Source organism: Haemaphysalis longicornis, unplaced genomic scaffold, assembly GCF_048455015.1.
Source record: "Haemaphysalis longicornis isolate Haplotype H1 unplaced genomic scaffold, Haemaphysalis longicornis Haplotype H1 scaffold_12, whole genome shotgun sequence".
NCBI lineage: Eukaryota > Metazoa > Arthropoda > Arachnida > Ixodida > Ixodidae > Haemaphysalis > Haemaphysalis longicornis.
Window position 1 is genome coordinate 114,248,518 of NW_027526225.1, and position 16,757 is coordinate 114,265,274.

Below are 16,757 nucleotides of genomic sequence, written 5' to 3' on the forward strand. Positions count from 1 at the left end.
GCAAGATTTTGTCGCGCTCGTTTTTTTGAGAACACGACCTAACGTGAATGGCAATGTCTGGTAGGCTTCTGAAACTGTATGGGGAACAACCCAGTTGCGCTAAGGAGAGGCATATTACGTCATCCTAGTCCAACGCGGCTCGATGCGCCACACTACAGCAGACACCGCGAAGATTGAGCGACGCTTTCTACTTTACCGGAGCCGGCGAGGCCGCTCCCTCGCTGGTCTCAGTGGCAGATTCTTTTTTGCGGATGACTTCGTAGATAACCCGCTCGGTCATTGAGACAACGTCGTCGCCCATGGGCTGCTGGTACTGCCTGGCGAGTTCGCGCATCTGCTGAGTCATCTGCGTCGTCAGTGGTGCGGGCGGCGGCTGCTGGTAACGCGGCGCCCGCACCTCCTCCTGTGACCTCTGGCTCGGGTGCCGCTGCAAGTCGTAGCCCGAAACCGTCGCGGGTGGTCCGATGCTCTCACCCAAGTTAACGACCACACTGGTAGGTGGCAGGATGATAGGCCTCTGCGACGGCTGCCTCGAAACAGCCACAGTCGACGCCGGCCTCCCCCGCTCCAGCTGATCCAGACGCTCCAGCTGATCCAGCCGCTCCAAGCGATCCAGGCGATCCAAGCGATCCAACCGTGACAAGCGCTCCATCCGATCGTAGGGTGGAGCGCCTTCCAGGCGCTGAGAAGGGCGATCCAAGCGCTCCACCCGATCGTAGGGCAGAGCGGTTTCCATGCGCTGAGAAGGAGGGCCAACGGATTCCTCGAAGTAAAGCGATTGCTTGCTCTGGCGCTCTCGACGGGACAGGGGCCGCTCTTCGTAGTAGTCATCGTAGGCCGGGCGGGAGCTCACGTGAACTGGTGGTACGTCCACGTAGTAGGATTGCGTCCGCTGTGCTCCGCCTTCACTACCACCGGGCTCACGCGAGATGATGGTTCCGGAAGGCGTCCTGTGAAACACCTGAACCTCGACGTAGTTGCGGTTCTCATCCGCGTCCTTGTAATCATCGTTGTAAAAGCGTTCCGCGAAAACTGGACCCTGTGAGGCCATTGCCTTGACCATGCTCTCCGATGGAGCAGGCGCCTTGTATGGACCCATCTTGGATTTCTTTGGGGCTTCGACAGAGCCCTCAGATTTCTCAGCCTTTGACTTCGAGGATTGGACTGAATCCTTCTCGAACGCTGGTGACGCTGCACCTGAACTCTTCGCGGAACTCTTGACGGAGCCTTTGGTGGACGCCCTATCGGACCCTTTGCTCTTCGGGCTTTTCACCTTGGGACTTTCCACCTTAGGACTCTTCTCCGGGGGACTCTTGTCCTTGGGAGTCTTGTCTTTGGGAGTCTTGGAACTCTTGTCCTTGTCGTTTTGGTTCTTTTTGTCCTTCTTGCCCTTTTCTTTCTTTTCTCCATCCTCCTCTTCCTCGGGCATGGCTATGGCCTTGACTTGCCGAGCCCCGGTTCAAAAGTCACTACCCTGCAAAGCCCGAGGCAAGCACAAAAGCAAGCCAAGCAATGTGGTTAACAAAGTAGGCCTAGCAACTGAAAAGAACGAAAGAAAAGACTTCCGCGAGTGAGCGCAGGCATAGGGACATTGGTCACAAGGGTCACGTTACCAAATTCCCACTCTAGGAATAAGGACCCTTTATTGTGCCGGCCGCCGGCAATGTAGGCTACGCGGAATGTTACCTGCACTGCGCCACCATTGGCTCATCGCAATTACGTGACCATCCTGCGGGCATTCTTTGCCGGTAGTCGGAATTTTACTATCTTCTACAGATGCATTTTTCTTTTTGTGCATGTTTTATTTCAGGGCGACCAGCCCCGACCAAACACGAAACGAAAACTGGATCCGAACCCGTATTTTTGCCGGAACTGAACCTGAACCCGAACCGTTATTGTTTGAGATCGCTGAACCTGAACGGGAATTGAACCTTTAAACAAAGAAATAACGGGCACCGGTTCACGAATAAACAATTCGACCATCCGCTCTTGGTAGTGCGCGGTCAATGCCAATCGCGGCATCTGCTTTGTCCTTCCCTCGTTGCGACTGCGCAGGAGCCATCAGGCTGCAAGAGTGCTCCGCTGCTCAATGGCGAGGTCCCACACCTGAAGTGCGCATAGTAGTTGCAATCAATCATTTTCATAAAAGTTCGCTCACCAGGACAGTCTAAATATTAGGCAAGTGTGATCCGCAGGAGCTGCTAAGCCGTTGATGGCTGCTGACCAGAAGTATGCGAGTTCGATGGCCGCCTATCCCCCCCCCCCCCCCTCCAACGGCGTTTTTGTAGCGTGAGCTACACTGGCCGAAGTTGAGTAGCTTCGCGTGGTTGCTAGAGAGCCGTGCTGCGCATACCCGAGCAGCAGTGACGTCTCATGGCGCACAGCTGGCGCGCCGGAGCCACCGCCGCCACGATTGGATTGGATTAGATTGAATTGGATTGAATTGTATTGTATTGGATTGGATTGGATTAAATTGGATTGGATTGGATTGGATTGAAAATCGTTTTAGCAGCAGTAAGCATGATAATCAGCTAATCCTATAGACAACAAGGCAAGAAGGAAAGAAAAGGTTAAGAGAGGCCCTGACGTCACGGTTGTGAAGCCACACCCACTATGTCCATGAGCCCATTGAGCCCTCACTTTTTCCCACTTTCCTCTGCTGTTTCCGGTTTGATTTGACCAACATGGCGGCACCCTGCCCTCCTGCTTCTAAGCGAAAACAGCTTAGTCGCTAATTTCTCGGTGCGATGTCATGTTCTAAGCTGTTGATTTGTTGATTTCGCCTTCTGTTTGCCAGTTCTAACCCTCACACAAAGTTTCAATCTAAAAACGGTCTTCGTTTTTGAGATAGAATAACGGTTTTTCAGCTCTTAAGCCTGGAGAAGCAGCATTCGTCGTCGTCATAGCAACAGTCTCGCGGGATCTTGAGTGGCTACTGCAGTGTCTGTTCGTAGATGGCGCTAGGCTTCCAGCACCCTACACGCGGCGTGCGTCGCGTACAAGTTGCAAACTACATGCGCTTGGACTACGTGCGCTTTTCACGTTTGCGTTTGTGAACTCTGTACACTCGTGAAACTACAACTGTCTAATCTCACTTCACGTGAATAAGCGGCTGGAGTGATTTGCAAGATGTCTCACTGTTGCATGCCGGGTTGCTGGTCGCACTCGTGGTTGCGCCCATTGGGCATCACTTTTCACACGTAAGTAAATTCTTCCAGGCGCTATTTGTCCATCAAAACAAAAGCACTACGTGTTAGCCTCCTTTGCCTTGTGTTCGTTGAGAATAGATTCCCAACTGAAGCAAATGTCCGCAGAAAGGGGGCCGACGCTGCCGAATCTGCCAACGTGCACCTTTTCCCCGGCAGACCGATAAGGATGGAGCGCGAATCCACGAGATATCGCCACAAGACAACGGCAACTATGCTTACCGACCACGCCAATTATTAACCATCGGATGTTGCCTTCGAAGGAACATTAAACCGCATAGGAAATGGCAGTAGAAGAAACACTGCGAAATCAGCTGTATTCCACAGATTGCAGAGGGCGACGACGCCTCAGCGCATGCCGCGCTGTGTTGCCAACGTAGCGAGGAAGCCTCAGTCAAAGCGCCGTAAAAAATTGTCCGTGGCATTTTGCCAGGTTTAGCTGCCACAGCCGTAAAAAACTAGGCAACACTGTCTATGGGCTCAAGAAAAATGGCGTCACTTTCTTCACACTTTTCGAAATGGATTGGGATGCTAGGTGCCTCTCCTGAGTATTCTGTCCTCCATGCAACAAGGAAACCTAAGAATAACCAGCTGAACCTCATACCACACGTTACGTATATCATTGCACAGCCGGGCTGTGCCGCTGCTAATTCTTCTGATGTACACGGAAAACTAAAACGTCTGTGTCGAGATGTCGAGTCCTCGCAACGGCGTGATTCATAGCACAGGACTGTCTAAGGGGCATCAAACGCGTTAACAGTTTCTGCGAAGTGCGTTCCCACGGGAAAACAGAAGAGAATTCCCTTCTCGCTATGTTACATTAGCTCTAAATTATTGCGCCCAAAGTTCTTGAAATACCAAGAGGTAGATTTTTCTGGACGTTTTCCTTCCTTTGTCCGAACTTTTAGAATCAAACATGTCATCACTGTGAAGACCGTGAGCGCCGCGGTGCCTCAATTTTGAGTTTTTCATGACGTGTAGAGAGGACAAGGTTGCGCTTTTTAACTGCAGAGCACTTTAGGCGCTCGCCTGGTCGTCGTAGCTCGCTCGCTGGACCGATGCAGAGCAACAGGGCGTCCCGTGGTAACGCTGTCGTCGCGGCGTAATCCAGTGGCTTCAGAAGCCAAGCGGTTTATATAGTCATAAGCGGTCGCAACTCGTGAACCGCTGGCGCTTGTCCAACATGTCCCTGTTGTTTAGCGCAAATAAACCTATAGGTACATTTGAGGCAAAATATCCGTTACTAATCGGCAGCGCCCGCGTTCATTTAGTTAGGAACGCTCATGGGGTATGATGGTTTTTACTATAGTAAGCGAAAAAAGCAACACCGTAAGTAGAAAATGGCGTGTTCGAAATGCCGCAGAAAGACTCCAACCGTGCAAGAAAAGAATGGCGCGTACGAAATGACGCAAAACAGCTCCAGCATACGAAATTAAAGCAAGCACAAAAACACAGAACTCCCGCTGCCGCAGTTTCACGCAGGGGGCGCGCGAGCACTGCGAAGGCGGGAAGTTTGAAGTCATTGGGGTGGTAACAGTGAGCGGATAACGGCCGTACAGCCCGTTATGGCGAATCACTGCTCTGCACTACCGACAGCTTCCACATTGAGTGGAACGGCTGTAATCTTTAATTGATCCAAACAATGGTATTAGATATAGCAAAGGAAGCTGTTAGCGTAATAGGCACTTTATGCTTTACAGTGCAGGCACTGTGCATTTTGTCTTGGAAGAAAAAAATACAGCACTTAAGGACGCATGAAGAAGGGCAGGCCGGTCCCGCTGTGTCTCATTTGCCCAGCGCTCGTCCTTTCTGTTTGTTCTGCGGTTTTACCTCTTTCAGCGCTGCTCTTTTTCGTAGATGCGCTTTTACTGGCTGCTATACTCGCGGCTATACTGCTACTGCATGTTCCGGAGGGGGAGTACTCACGTAGACCAATTAAAGAGCTACTCCCCAAAAAAGTTGCATCTCGTGTTTCACGCCTCATACTACAGTTTCAGCTTGTAATCGCATAGTCTCATCTGCGCAGCGTAAAGCGTGAACAGCATGGAGCGTTTTCTGCTCGCCAAAACGCGCCCAGCACGCCACAGCCCGCTGCCGCGGAGCCAGCCACACGCACGCTGCGCGGCAGGCGGCGGAAACATGCTGGCTGCTTCGACCACGAAGTGGTGTTGGGAGCTCGAGCGTTTTCTAAAATGCCGCTCAAGGCGTGCACCAAGTTGCTTGTGCGGTAAAGAAGCCTATAATGTGGGCGAAAACGGTACTATAAAACATTATCCGCACCCATGCAATATGTGCCGGGGTGGTAAGCCTAAACATCTCTGGCGGAGCAAGCCGGCTGTCCCGAGCGCTTCGAAACTGCCGCCATTAGGCGCACGCCTCCGCATTAGCGCAAGTCGTCAGGCTCCTCCCACTACCGCGAGCGACGCGCGTCATTTTCTGAGCGAGATAGAAGCTGCCGGGCCCGCGGAATCGTCGACGCGGGCGTCAAAAGATCGCATGCGCAACACCAACGCTCTCGAATCGCGTGCAATAACGCGCCATGCGGTTCACTCTTAACGGAAGAAACGAAGGCGTTTTCATAGTGGTCCACAGATCCGTGATAATTATCTGAAAATTTATTCTGCTGATAATAGAATTGATGCAGTGACAGCGTTAACTATGGCTTAGGCCAGGTTCAGACTGTTGTAGCAACTGTCGTAATATCTTTAAATAATGACGTCATTTGACGTCTCAGCCAACCTAATTGCATGAAACGCTGTTTTTTACGTCCATAGCTCACGAAATGGCTGTTACTTCGGCAGTATGAACATAACCTTACTTCTATACTTGGGTACAACTTAAGAACGGCAACAATGATGATGATGATGATTGCTATTGGTTTCCACTTTGTAGCAGAGTGATAACGTGTCATCTTACCAAAAAGGACTAATATAGCTGTGCTTTATACCCTTGCTTTAATACTAGCGCTGCTTAGGGCAGGCACGAACAACTTATCAGGCACAAAATATTTTTTTCCTGATACAGGTGGTAACTGTCCTAGCCAGTATTCCCCGCTGCTTTTCGTCCACCAGCATTCTAATCTTTTCGTCGCCTCGACATTCTTGAGGTTAACTTCGTCTGTGCCACCCTTAAATCCTAGGGTTTCTGGAAGCCGAATATTTCCGTCATGTAGATTTGGAAGGATACCCTCGTATTTCTAACACTATGTGCCGCATAGCTTGTTTCCTTTCCGCAGACCACGCATACTTCGTCATTTTGTGAATACTTCCCCACAAAGGTCCTAGTTCGCAAGCACCCTGCTCTAGCCTCAAAAAGAAAAGCAATTCCTTCGGAAATATCGTAGAAATTTTCCGTTCTGATGTCTAATTTCTCAGCCCTGTGCATCTTTAATGACATTTCAGCTTCCATTTTTTTTCTCCCGATTTATTCGTTTCTATCTGCCTTGCGTCTTTTTCGGTTATCTTGGCTGTTTTGGATTTGCCACTGTTCTTTCTGTATTTCATCGTTAGTCTTCTAGTCTTCCTTAACCACGGCGAGTCCATGCTTTTCAAGTATAAGTATAACCAGAGTCCTTCAATGCTTTAGCATTGAAGGACTCTGGTATAACGGTAGTTGGCGCTGTGCCTCATCACCGCAGCCGGATGTCACTCCGTCCGGAGGAAGTAGTGCATTACTGGGAATCTTTTACACATGATGATGATGATGATGAAGTGGTTGTTGGGAAGGGGGGGAGGGGGGACAGAGGCCGGTAACTGTCTGGCGTTACGCCGACACCTCAGAGCCATTTTCATGATTTTTTAGACTTAATATGCTTATAAACTACTGCAGCGACGACGGAAAAACTACGCGGAAAAATACAGACAATATCACGCATTCATAGCAATCTTTCAAACCGCGCGTGCCAGTTGACATCCGGGTACGTTGCTTAGGCGGAGTGATACCGTACAGTAGCTATTGCCGTTTTGAACTTGTTCCTCAGTATAACAAATTTTGGCTTGCACCTTCCAGAAGGTGAATGCGAACAAATTATCCTGGGTGACAAGAAAGCAGAACTCATAGGCAGCATTAACGAAGCTGTAGTAGGGTTTGTTTGTTTTTTATGGTAGAATTCATGCTAGGATTCATGGAAAAGCATACCGCTGGTATTTAAACATATCACCTACAAGCCACCTGCTAATGTACTGAGGTGACGGGCCGGTATACGTAGGCCTATCCCTAGTGGTTTAGCGGTAAGCGTCATGGGCGATTCTATTGGATTGCGATTTTAGTGAAAAAATAGGAAACAGTAGAAATATTTCGTACTCACGTTTCTTAGGGGTGGCTATACGCATTCCCAAAAACATAACGGCTCAACGGCAAACTAACTTGTATATTATTTAAAATATGGCCTGATTTCATACAGTTGAATTTAAAACTTCCCTAATTTAATGAAGAAAAGCAGTATTTCGAATAACTAGAATTTTAATTTATGTAATGGTCGCATTACACGGCGAATTTCGTTCAGCGCTTCGCGTATAATTGATTGATTGATTGATTGATTGATTGTAGGGTTTAACGCGCCGACGCGACGCAGGCGATGAGGCGCGCCGTAGTGGAGGGCTCCGGATTAATTTTGACCACCTGGGGATCTTTAACGTGCGCCGAAATCTCGTACACACGGGCGTTTTTGCTTTTCGCCTCCATCAGAAAAGCGGCCGCCGCGGCCGGGAAACGAACCCGCGACCTCGTGCTCAGCAGCGCAACGCCTTAGCCACTGAGGCGTATAATTCCACTCACCGAACCAGTTCAGTGCGTGATTTAGTCAAATCGGAACTGAAACGGGGCTAAATGATTTCATCCGAACCTGAACCGTAACCGAACCGCCATGCTTTACGGTTCGACAAGCTGCTTTTGTCGCATATGTATTTCAAGAAAACAACTAACCTAACCAGTATTATCCTATCCTAACATAGAACAACAGGTCATAGCCTAACCTAATCAACCCTAAACCAAAGCAACCCGTAAAGGCAGGTCCTACCCCACCCCAACACACAGGCAAGCCTCAAATAAGCAATAGGCTGCGTCTAATCACATAGCAGCCGTGAGAATTACCTTCGGGAAATTCTCACGGCAGTTTGAATAAAAGCTGGCTGGCCTAAAATTTGTTGAATAATATTACGTCTCAACGTAACCTAACATAACATGACGTCACCGAGCCTAACGGAACCAACCCAACGCGTCATAACCTACGAAATCCAGCCAAACCACATCAAACCTAGTCTAACCAACTCCAACGACACAAACACAACCTATAATAAACGTAATTCAACCCATTCTACAAGTCCTGTGCGTCGATCTCTTGAAATAGTAAAACGCAAAGTAAAAAAAGCATTAAATCACGATGACCGAACAATTTCGAAAGCTAAAAAAAAACATCGCAATGTTGTACTCGAACCTGAGCATTCTCGTTTAAAACCAAGTGCTATACCACAGCGCTACAGGGTTTTTATTAGGGAGTGGCTAGTCTGCCGGCCGCCGGGAGAAATTCGTTTTGGAAATTCTCCCGGCAGTCGAATCTCATTGGCTGATGAAGTCACGTGACAAACGCGTGACGTCGCGCGTAATATTGGCGTACTCCACACGGGCAACAAGTTCTCATTGGCATGGTCGGCGGGACACATGGCTCATCAAATTGGGGCGAAGATTGTTTAAGGCAGTGTTAGTGGTTTTAGCCATGGATGAAATTAGCTTTGAGTCGCTCCCTGAATCGGGAGCTACGCGATCGTCACCACTGCGAGAGACGAGCAATGCTGCCACGGAAATTTCTGCTAGCCGACCCCTCGCTGTCGGTGAGAAGTTCGCAACGTTCGCGCAGTTGGATGAAAGAGTTTCCAGGTACAGCGTAGAAAACTGTGTGTAGCTTTGGAAACGCGAAGCTCGGACCATCGAGGCAGCAAGAAAACGAGTAGTTAGGTTAGGTTAGGTTAGGTTAGGTTAGGTTAGGTTAGGTCAGGTCAGGTCAGGTCAGGTCAGGTCAGGTCAGGTCAGGTTAGGTAAGTTTTCTTGCGTTTTTCGAAAACGTATTTCTCCCGGCTGCCGGCAGAATACGAAAAGTTTAATTTACCCGGCACTTTTGACGTCACTTCATCAGCCAATGAGATTCGACTGCCGGGAGAATTTCGAAAACGCATTTCTCCCGGCTGCCGGCAGAATAGTCACGCCCTTTTTATTCCCGGCTTGGTACAGTGAACAAAAAACAAAGGCTGCGTCTAATCTCATGGCAGAATTTGCGAATAATATTACGTCCCAACGTAACCTAACGTAACAACCTGACCGAACCTTACGTAACCTAACCGAACGCGTCATAACCTGCCCAAACCCCGCCAAACTGCAACAAACCTAATCTAACCCAGCCCAACGACACAGAACACAACCTGTGTTAAATAGAATTCAACTAATTCTAGAATTCTTGTGCTTCGATCTCTTCATATAGTAAAAACCAGAGTAACAAAAGCACTAACAAAATCCCAATGACCAAAAAATCCGAAAGCTAAAAAAAAAAAAAAAATCATCGCAACGTCGGACTCGAACCTGAGCCTTCCAGTTTAAAACCGAGCACTATACCACAGCGTTACAGGAGCAGCAGCAGACACCGCTTTTTAAAGGGGTATTTATCAGATTGAATCTCCGCGCAGCGTGTTTAGCCAATAAGAAGCGACTGCCGTAAGAAATTTCTGACGGTAATTCGCCTGGTTGCCGGGATAATAGACACTACCAAAAACAAAACAATGACGCATGCCTCAACACTATACATAATGGTAAAAAAACCCTTCAAACAATGACACATGCCTCAACACAACATAATGATAAAGCCCCTCCCGCTCCTACAGTTGCGCGTGTTAAAAGCGTTTCAGGTTAACTAGTTCATTCAATATGTTAGCCCAGTCAGGTTGCACGTCTTATATTTTCGTTACATCTCTGATATAAGCAATGCTTTCAATAAACTATTCCCTTGCCGGTCGTGCATCCGGGTCTGCATGTCGCAGGGCCACACGAGGTTTCCAGAGACTGTGCAGGCTCAGGGCCATAAACATGTCAAGTGGCATGCCTCCATCATTACGCGTTGTAAGGAAACGTATTCCGCACGGAGATACCGGCACTTCTTTCTTTAGTATCCGCTGGAGAATGTCCCAGTGGAACACTGCAAACACGGCTTTTTTAGGGAGTATTTATACCATATAATCTCTGAATAGCGTTCTTACCCTATGAGACGAGACTGCCGTGAGAAATTTTTGACGGTAATTCTCGCGGTTGCCGTGACAATAGACACTACCTGAGCAATATATAAAGACGGAATGCCGAAAAAAATTCCCCCGCATTTCCCCGAGGGGGAGAATGTGAAAGTGCGAATGCACGGTTGTCGGCCCGCTTGCGGCGCTTGCGCTCGGCCCCCGCAGCCCACCGCCTCGCCGCCTTCTCTTCCATCTCTTCCATCGGGTTTGTAGTATCACGTGTACACCACGCAGTTATCAAGCCGCTATAACGCCGCTGAGTCGCCAACGCACGCCGCTGACGACGTAGTTTGAATGCGTTAAAGATATAAGGCGCGTCACTAACACTGATATCAGCGTCGCGTCTGTGGCTTGGTCGGTAGAGCGTCGCGCTGCGGCCGCAAAGTCCTCGGATCGAAACCTGGCGCCGGATGCTGTTTTTTAAATATAGAGGAGCACTGCGGACGCCGCCGCCGCCGCCGCCGCCGCCGGCGGTGGATGGTTTGGGGTCGCTTATAAAGTGCATTCGCTCTTAAAAAACGAAATATGGAATAAGGTGGGATCGAACGAGCCGCTTCGCTTACCGAAACATGACGCGCGACCACTATGCCACGCTTACTTCTTTTATTGCCTGTCTAAACAACGTACAGCAAATGCGTGCTGGTAGATGTCATTAGACACCACTGCCCTGCTTTGAGCAAGCAGTTAACCACCGTTGACTCCGCACCCTGCAGAGGCAGACGTACCGGTCACAATGAAACAATCCTGAACAACCAGTCAAAAGGCACTGCCGGCAGATTATCCCTACCGTCTAAAGTGCCGGCTGGAGGCAATATATCCACTTCCTTAGGCATTCTGTCTTTACGGTGTACATTCGCTATGCTTAATCTCCGGAACGCGCTTCGGTAGAGGGGTGTAAGGGGGGAGGCGGCGAGAAGTTTCTGTCTAGACAACTCAAATCCCTGCTCTGCTCTGGTTTACTGACACCGTTGTGCCCTGTGGCCCAGCTTTAGAACCAGATCCACAGCGAAGCAGCGCGCGAGGTGGGACCCGCTCGGAGGGCAAGGCTCGAGACAGCCGGGGAGGCGTCCATTCCGTCTGCCCCACGGCTGTACTCACTCGTTTGAGGCGAAGATGGAGGTGCCCCCGGTCCCGAGGCTGCGAGGGGATGCGAACCGCGGGCCGCTGATCCGTCAGGCCGCTGTCGGCCGCCGAGCGACCCCGCACGAGCTGCCCACCGCACGAGCTGCCCACGCTCTGGGCGCCCCGTGGCCTCAGTCCTCTTTGTCTTCTGCGAATCGCTCTTTCGCTGAATGTCCGCTTCGGACCATAAATCATTGCGCCGTCGCCTTGTGTGCCCTTTACGAGTCCCGGCTTTTTTGGGGGGGCTGAAATCCTGCTTTAGCCGTTCCCGACGCCCGTCATCGCCATCTTTAAAGTTATTCTTATCATCGTCGACTTGCTCATCATCATCATCATCATCCTCCTCGTCGTTGCATCTGTGCTCGAATTCTCATGGGGCTAATTTCACGGCCCATTTGTTGTGGTGGTTGCCCAGCAATACAAACCCTCAACTGGCTACGTGCCTGCCGTGCGCACCCACGTTTCTTTATCATTCGTGCCTGCCCAAATTCATCCTTTTTTTTTCTTTTACCGCGCCAACTGTTAATAAAGAGCATCCTAAAATCGTATCCCGAGAATCATCAAGGGAATGCAAAGTAATCGGAAGAGTAATCATCGGCCATTTTTATCTGATTTTCTCAGGCGTGCTACTGAGCTTCTCTTTTTTTTCTTCACTATTATGGCTTGATTGTGCCTATATATTTCATTTTGTAGCGAAAGCTACAGTACACTACCTCCGGCGGTATTCCCGGGGAGACCAGTTTTGACCTTGAAAGCTAAAGGTCAAACCACACCCCCTTCCGCAAGCGCCCGGAATGGAGCAGCGCCCGCTGGCGGGGAGAGATAGCCGAGGAGGGAACGGGGAAGGGCGCCGGACCCGTGCCGCCACATTGCGGAGGAAGGCGGCGACGCCGCCGCCGCAGCGATGAGTGCGCGCGACGAAGGAAGGCGACGTGCGCGCAGGGCCATGTGCGAGGGAGTAGGACGAACTTCGAGCTGTGGTCACTCGCACAGCGGTGACGTTTAAACAACGCCGTGAGGCGAAAAAGAGGAGCTACTGTTGTATACAGCTTCGCTACCTTCAAGTCTTAGGCGTTAGGGTGAGCCTCCTTCATTTTTTTCTATGGATAAAGCTAAATCCTCTTGGCCAGTCTCCGAGAGATGGTATGCGTCATTTCGTGCAGGCCGCCATCGTCATCATCAGTACTATTAGTGGTGGGGATGATGGTATTATCAGTACTGTAGTGGTACATTTATAAGCCGAGGACGAAGGGTCGACCAGGAGAGAGTATTATAGGGGAAAGGATGTAACAGTAAGTCTGGTTAATAGGACTGATGAATCCGAACTCGCCAGCACTCGCCTCCGGACATGGTGGTGGTGGTGGAGGTCCATAAAATGGCGCATACCCACTCAGGAGATTGGCAAAAATTTTTAATAAGAAGAACCGGATAAGGCAAAACCATACAGTCGATGAAAGAATTTATAGAAAAAGAAAGAGGAACGAGAAAGCCTGATCGGAATCGTTTGAGTACGGAAAACGAGCCGTCTCTGAAATTAAGGAATGGATGGCGTGACACACATCCCCATGGCAGTGGCCTAGCTTCATGCCTCCTAAAAACAAAATCACTGGCAAAGTTAACGGCAGTACAAGACGGCGCAGGCGAGCCTCCAGCAGCCTTCTTCGATGATGAGAGAATCGGCGGCCAAAAAGGAAGAAATGTTCATCTGATTCAATTTCATGGCAGATGTGGCACAAGGGTGAGGTAGTTAGACCTGCCCGATGTAGGTACTGATTAAGTGGGGGAGCACCACAACGAAACGAGGTCAGCGAAACTTCGCACAAGCCAGTTTCGCAGAGGCTTCTTTTCCAATGAAACCTGAGATGTTCGAGTTCCGGAGAAGTGGGAAGCCCGTGATCAGACACGTCCTGGGCCAACAAATATTGGCGATTACGGGCTAGCAACACGCAAGCAAACGGGGGATGCACTTTCAGAAACTGGCGACCGAGCACGCGCTCCGGCCTGCATATTTGTAACGAAGACAGGAACGCCCTTGCAACCTGACCTGTATTGTTTAAAAAGGACAGCAGTGCTTCTCGTACAGTGATGCAGTCATTTTAAGACCATTGCAAACACAACACGTTGCTTGATGTTGAGCTTTTTAAATGACGGTAATGAATATTAGTCGTTCAATTATTTTTTCGCATTGGCTCGTGAATTTTTTTGCTTCAGGTTAGTACCAACTCACATTTTAATGGTGGTGCTTTCTTAGAAACTGTTCCAATAAATTGTTTTTTTTTATTACGAATACCTTCCAGAGTACTTGTTTACACAGTTCTCTGAAAAACTGGGCTGTACTGTACGCGATTTGTTTTTTGTCCTTCATTCGGGGCCAGTTTGTAGGTCCTTTTTTTATAAACCAACGTTTGCAGTGAACCTTTTTTCGTTGCTTTAGCGAGGGTGTCCTACGACAGCGGCGTTCGTCAACAAAATCCTCATCTTCCTCAAGCCACACATGCCCACTCAGCTAGATTTCCCAATAATGATGACAACTGACATTGGAAGTTGAAGACGACGCCCACCCATGGCACCCCGCAACTGATTAACTTCTTAATTGCCGCAGCTTCTCCCCAATGCCACGCACGCGTCTTGAGACAACTTTTAAGCGGTTACACCTTCCGCTATCAACTTTCACTGTTCTGTCACCAGGCGTCTCCGCCCAAGAAGTTTGCCATAGGGTTGTTGTGTCCGTCCTTCACTCTTCTGTTGCGACGACAGGCCGGTTTCCCTGGTGGTCAGCTAAGCGTTCACATTTTTAGGATTTTTGTTTCTGACTCCACATTCGCAATCTTAAAAATATTTTCTGCTGTGTAATTTTTTTCTAATTTTGGCGCCCAAAATAATATAGGTCACGTCCTGATAGCTTTTTGGCCAATCTCCTGCCTGGGTATGTTCATGGTCAGTGGCAACTAACCAACCAATTTTAACCAAAATGATTGAGAAAATGATCAATGAATGAGTGATGTATTGGCTCGAAAGTCAACATGTGCTACCAGGAAAAATATCGGGCTTCCGCATAGGTCGATGTACCATGGATAGCACCACAGACTTGGCGACATTTGTTGAACACGAAAAGTCCAACTGCAACATTGCGGTAGCCACGTTCCTAGACGAAATGCGTGCCTATGATACGGCCAGCCAAGTCCACGTTTAATAGGCGCTATTAGATATACCTGGGAGGACACTCCGCTTTATATCCGAATTTCTTTAGGCCATGCGAATTTTTGTTATGATTTAGAATGCGAAAACATCAGAAAATGTTAACCAAGGGGTTCCTCAAGGCAGCGTTCTTAGTCCCACTCTTTTCAATGCAGTAATGGCGCAGTTACCACCACGCCTCCCACATGGCATTCACGATTCCATTTACACTGACGACACCTGCCTTTGGACACCCGGGGCGTCATTGGAAGTCATTCAAGCCAAATTGTGAAGCGGAATTGATGAAGAGTCCAAGTTTCTCACAGAACGAGGATTCGATTTGTCGGTCGAAAAATCAGCAGTACTTGCTTTTACTTTCAAGCAATTGAAGATACTTCGAATGGAACACGCTCAACGCGAGGCCAACCCGACAGTGCTTACGAGACCATGCATCTAAGCTTTTCTTGCGAGAGATAGCCCTACGGCATAAGAAAAAAGTTTTCATAGGTACAGCACTGCACCCGTTACGCGCAAAAATCCAAGAACTGCAGAGGCCAAAAGACCGCGTTCCTGAGTGGCAACCAAGGGTTGAACTCCTGACCACACTTTTAGTAATGGACTGGTGGCACCTAGCATGCTTCATCAGCTGTGTTGTTGGCATACTGACATGTTTAATCTGTAAATATTGTTTAGTGTACAGTTGAGTGCAATGTCAGAAACAGGGGAAACAAAGCGTAGATAGCATAGTTGTAGCTTTTCGGGCTGCCACTGTGAGGACCAGTGATGAAATCCCATCGGAATACATATGCGTTTATTTTTATGGACACCTTACAGCGGCGGCATTCTTCTTCACCGGAAAACTACTGCAACAGCTATCATTTTTGCGGAACGGGGGTTTTCGGGTAAAAAAATAACGAAAAGAAAGTCTCTAGATACCAACTTCTCCAATCATTTTATTCCCATTCCCCTTAACAAGGACGCATACATAAGCGCGCCCGGTATTGATGATTTCACAATATGGGCTCGCTTTATTGTCTCCACGTTGCCGATAAAGCTTTACTATGCGGCAGTTGCATACTTCCGCACAACCATGTTCGCTTCAGTGTATAAGCCAGCGGCTGAACCAGCACTGGTACTTCGCTACCCTGTATACAGCTTGTGTCCAGATGTCTATAAAATCACCATGGCCTTCCCACTACATAGTTTCGTTGCACGCACGGTTAGAAACAAATTGTGTCCCTGAGCAATAAACGCACCGACAAATAACGATGAGACGGGCGCTATTTCCACTGCTGCCGTTCGTTGTGCGTTTGTTACAATTTTTTGTTTGTGATAGGTACACCACCCCTTTGTTTTTTTAACACGAAAGTGTTTTGTTACGGTATTCACGAAGATTTTGCTTACGTCGTATTCGTCACGGAAGTGACGCCAGTACAACGAAGCAAGCGGCCTGTAAAGGGTGTACCCCTACACATAGGTTCTCTTTGCGGGGAAGCAACCTTTAGTACTAAGGAGTACGTTATACTTAGGGTTGTTCGTTTTCGGGTTATATATTTTAACACGAAAGTGTTTTATGCCGGGTTAAACCAAGATTTCACTGACGTCATATTCGTCACGGAAATGACGACAGTACATCCTTGCCGAAGCGACCCGCCAGCAGGATGTCGCTTGCCAAGCCCACCCACAAGACAGCCGCCGACCCACAAATCATGCCGAGCTGCAGATTTCGCTGCACATTTCACTTTCGTGCTTTACCGATTCCTATGACAGAGGAATCAACAACAGTTTTAACCGTGACCCAGTCAGGCAAACCATATGTCATTCGTTTCGCCCGTTACCAAATCTTCCTCCAGCTGGCGTTGCATTTTTATTTTAGCCCTATAAACCGAACAAGCCGGCTACATTAAACCACGGGGATGTTTTGCATATAACTCGTTTAATAAATAAAATCAATGGTTTGTAGCCGGTACGCTTGTGGAAT

General features: G+C 48.8%; 1 protein-coding gene across 1 annotated transcript in view; it reads right to left on the reverse strand.

Annotated features, from left to right (window-relative positions):
• Positions 1–1,469: 1,469 nt before the first annotated feature.
• LOC144161796 (uncharacterized) overlaps positions 1,470–16,757 on the reverse strand; it is a 37,722-nt gene continuing 22,434 nt past the window's right edge. Inside the window, exon 4 of the mRNA XM_077692394.1 lies at positions 1,470–1,474. Coding sequence (XP_077548520.1) covers positions 1,470–1,474 — 5 coding nt within the window. The remainder of the gene's footprint in view (positions 1,475–16,757) is intronic.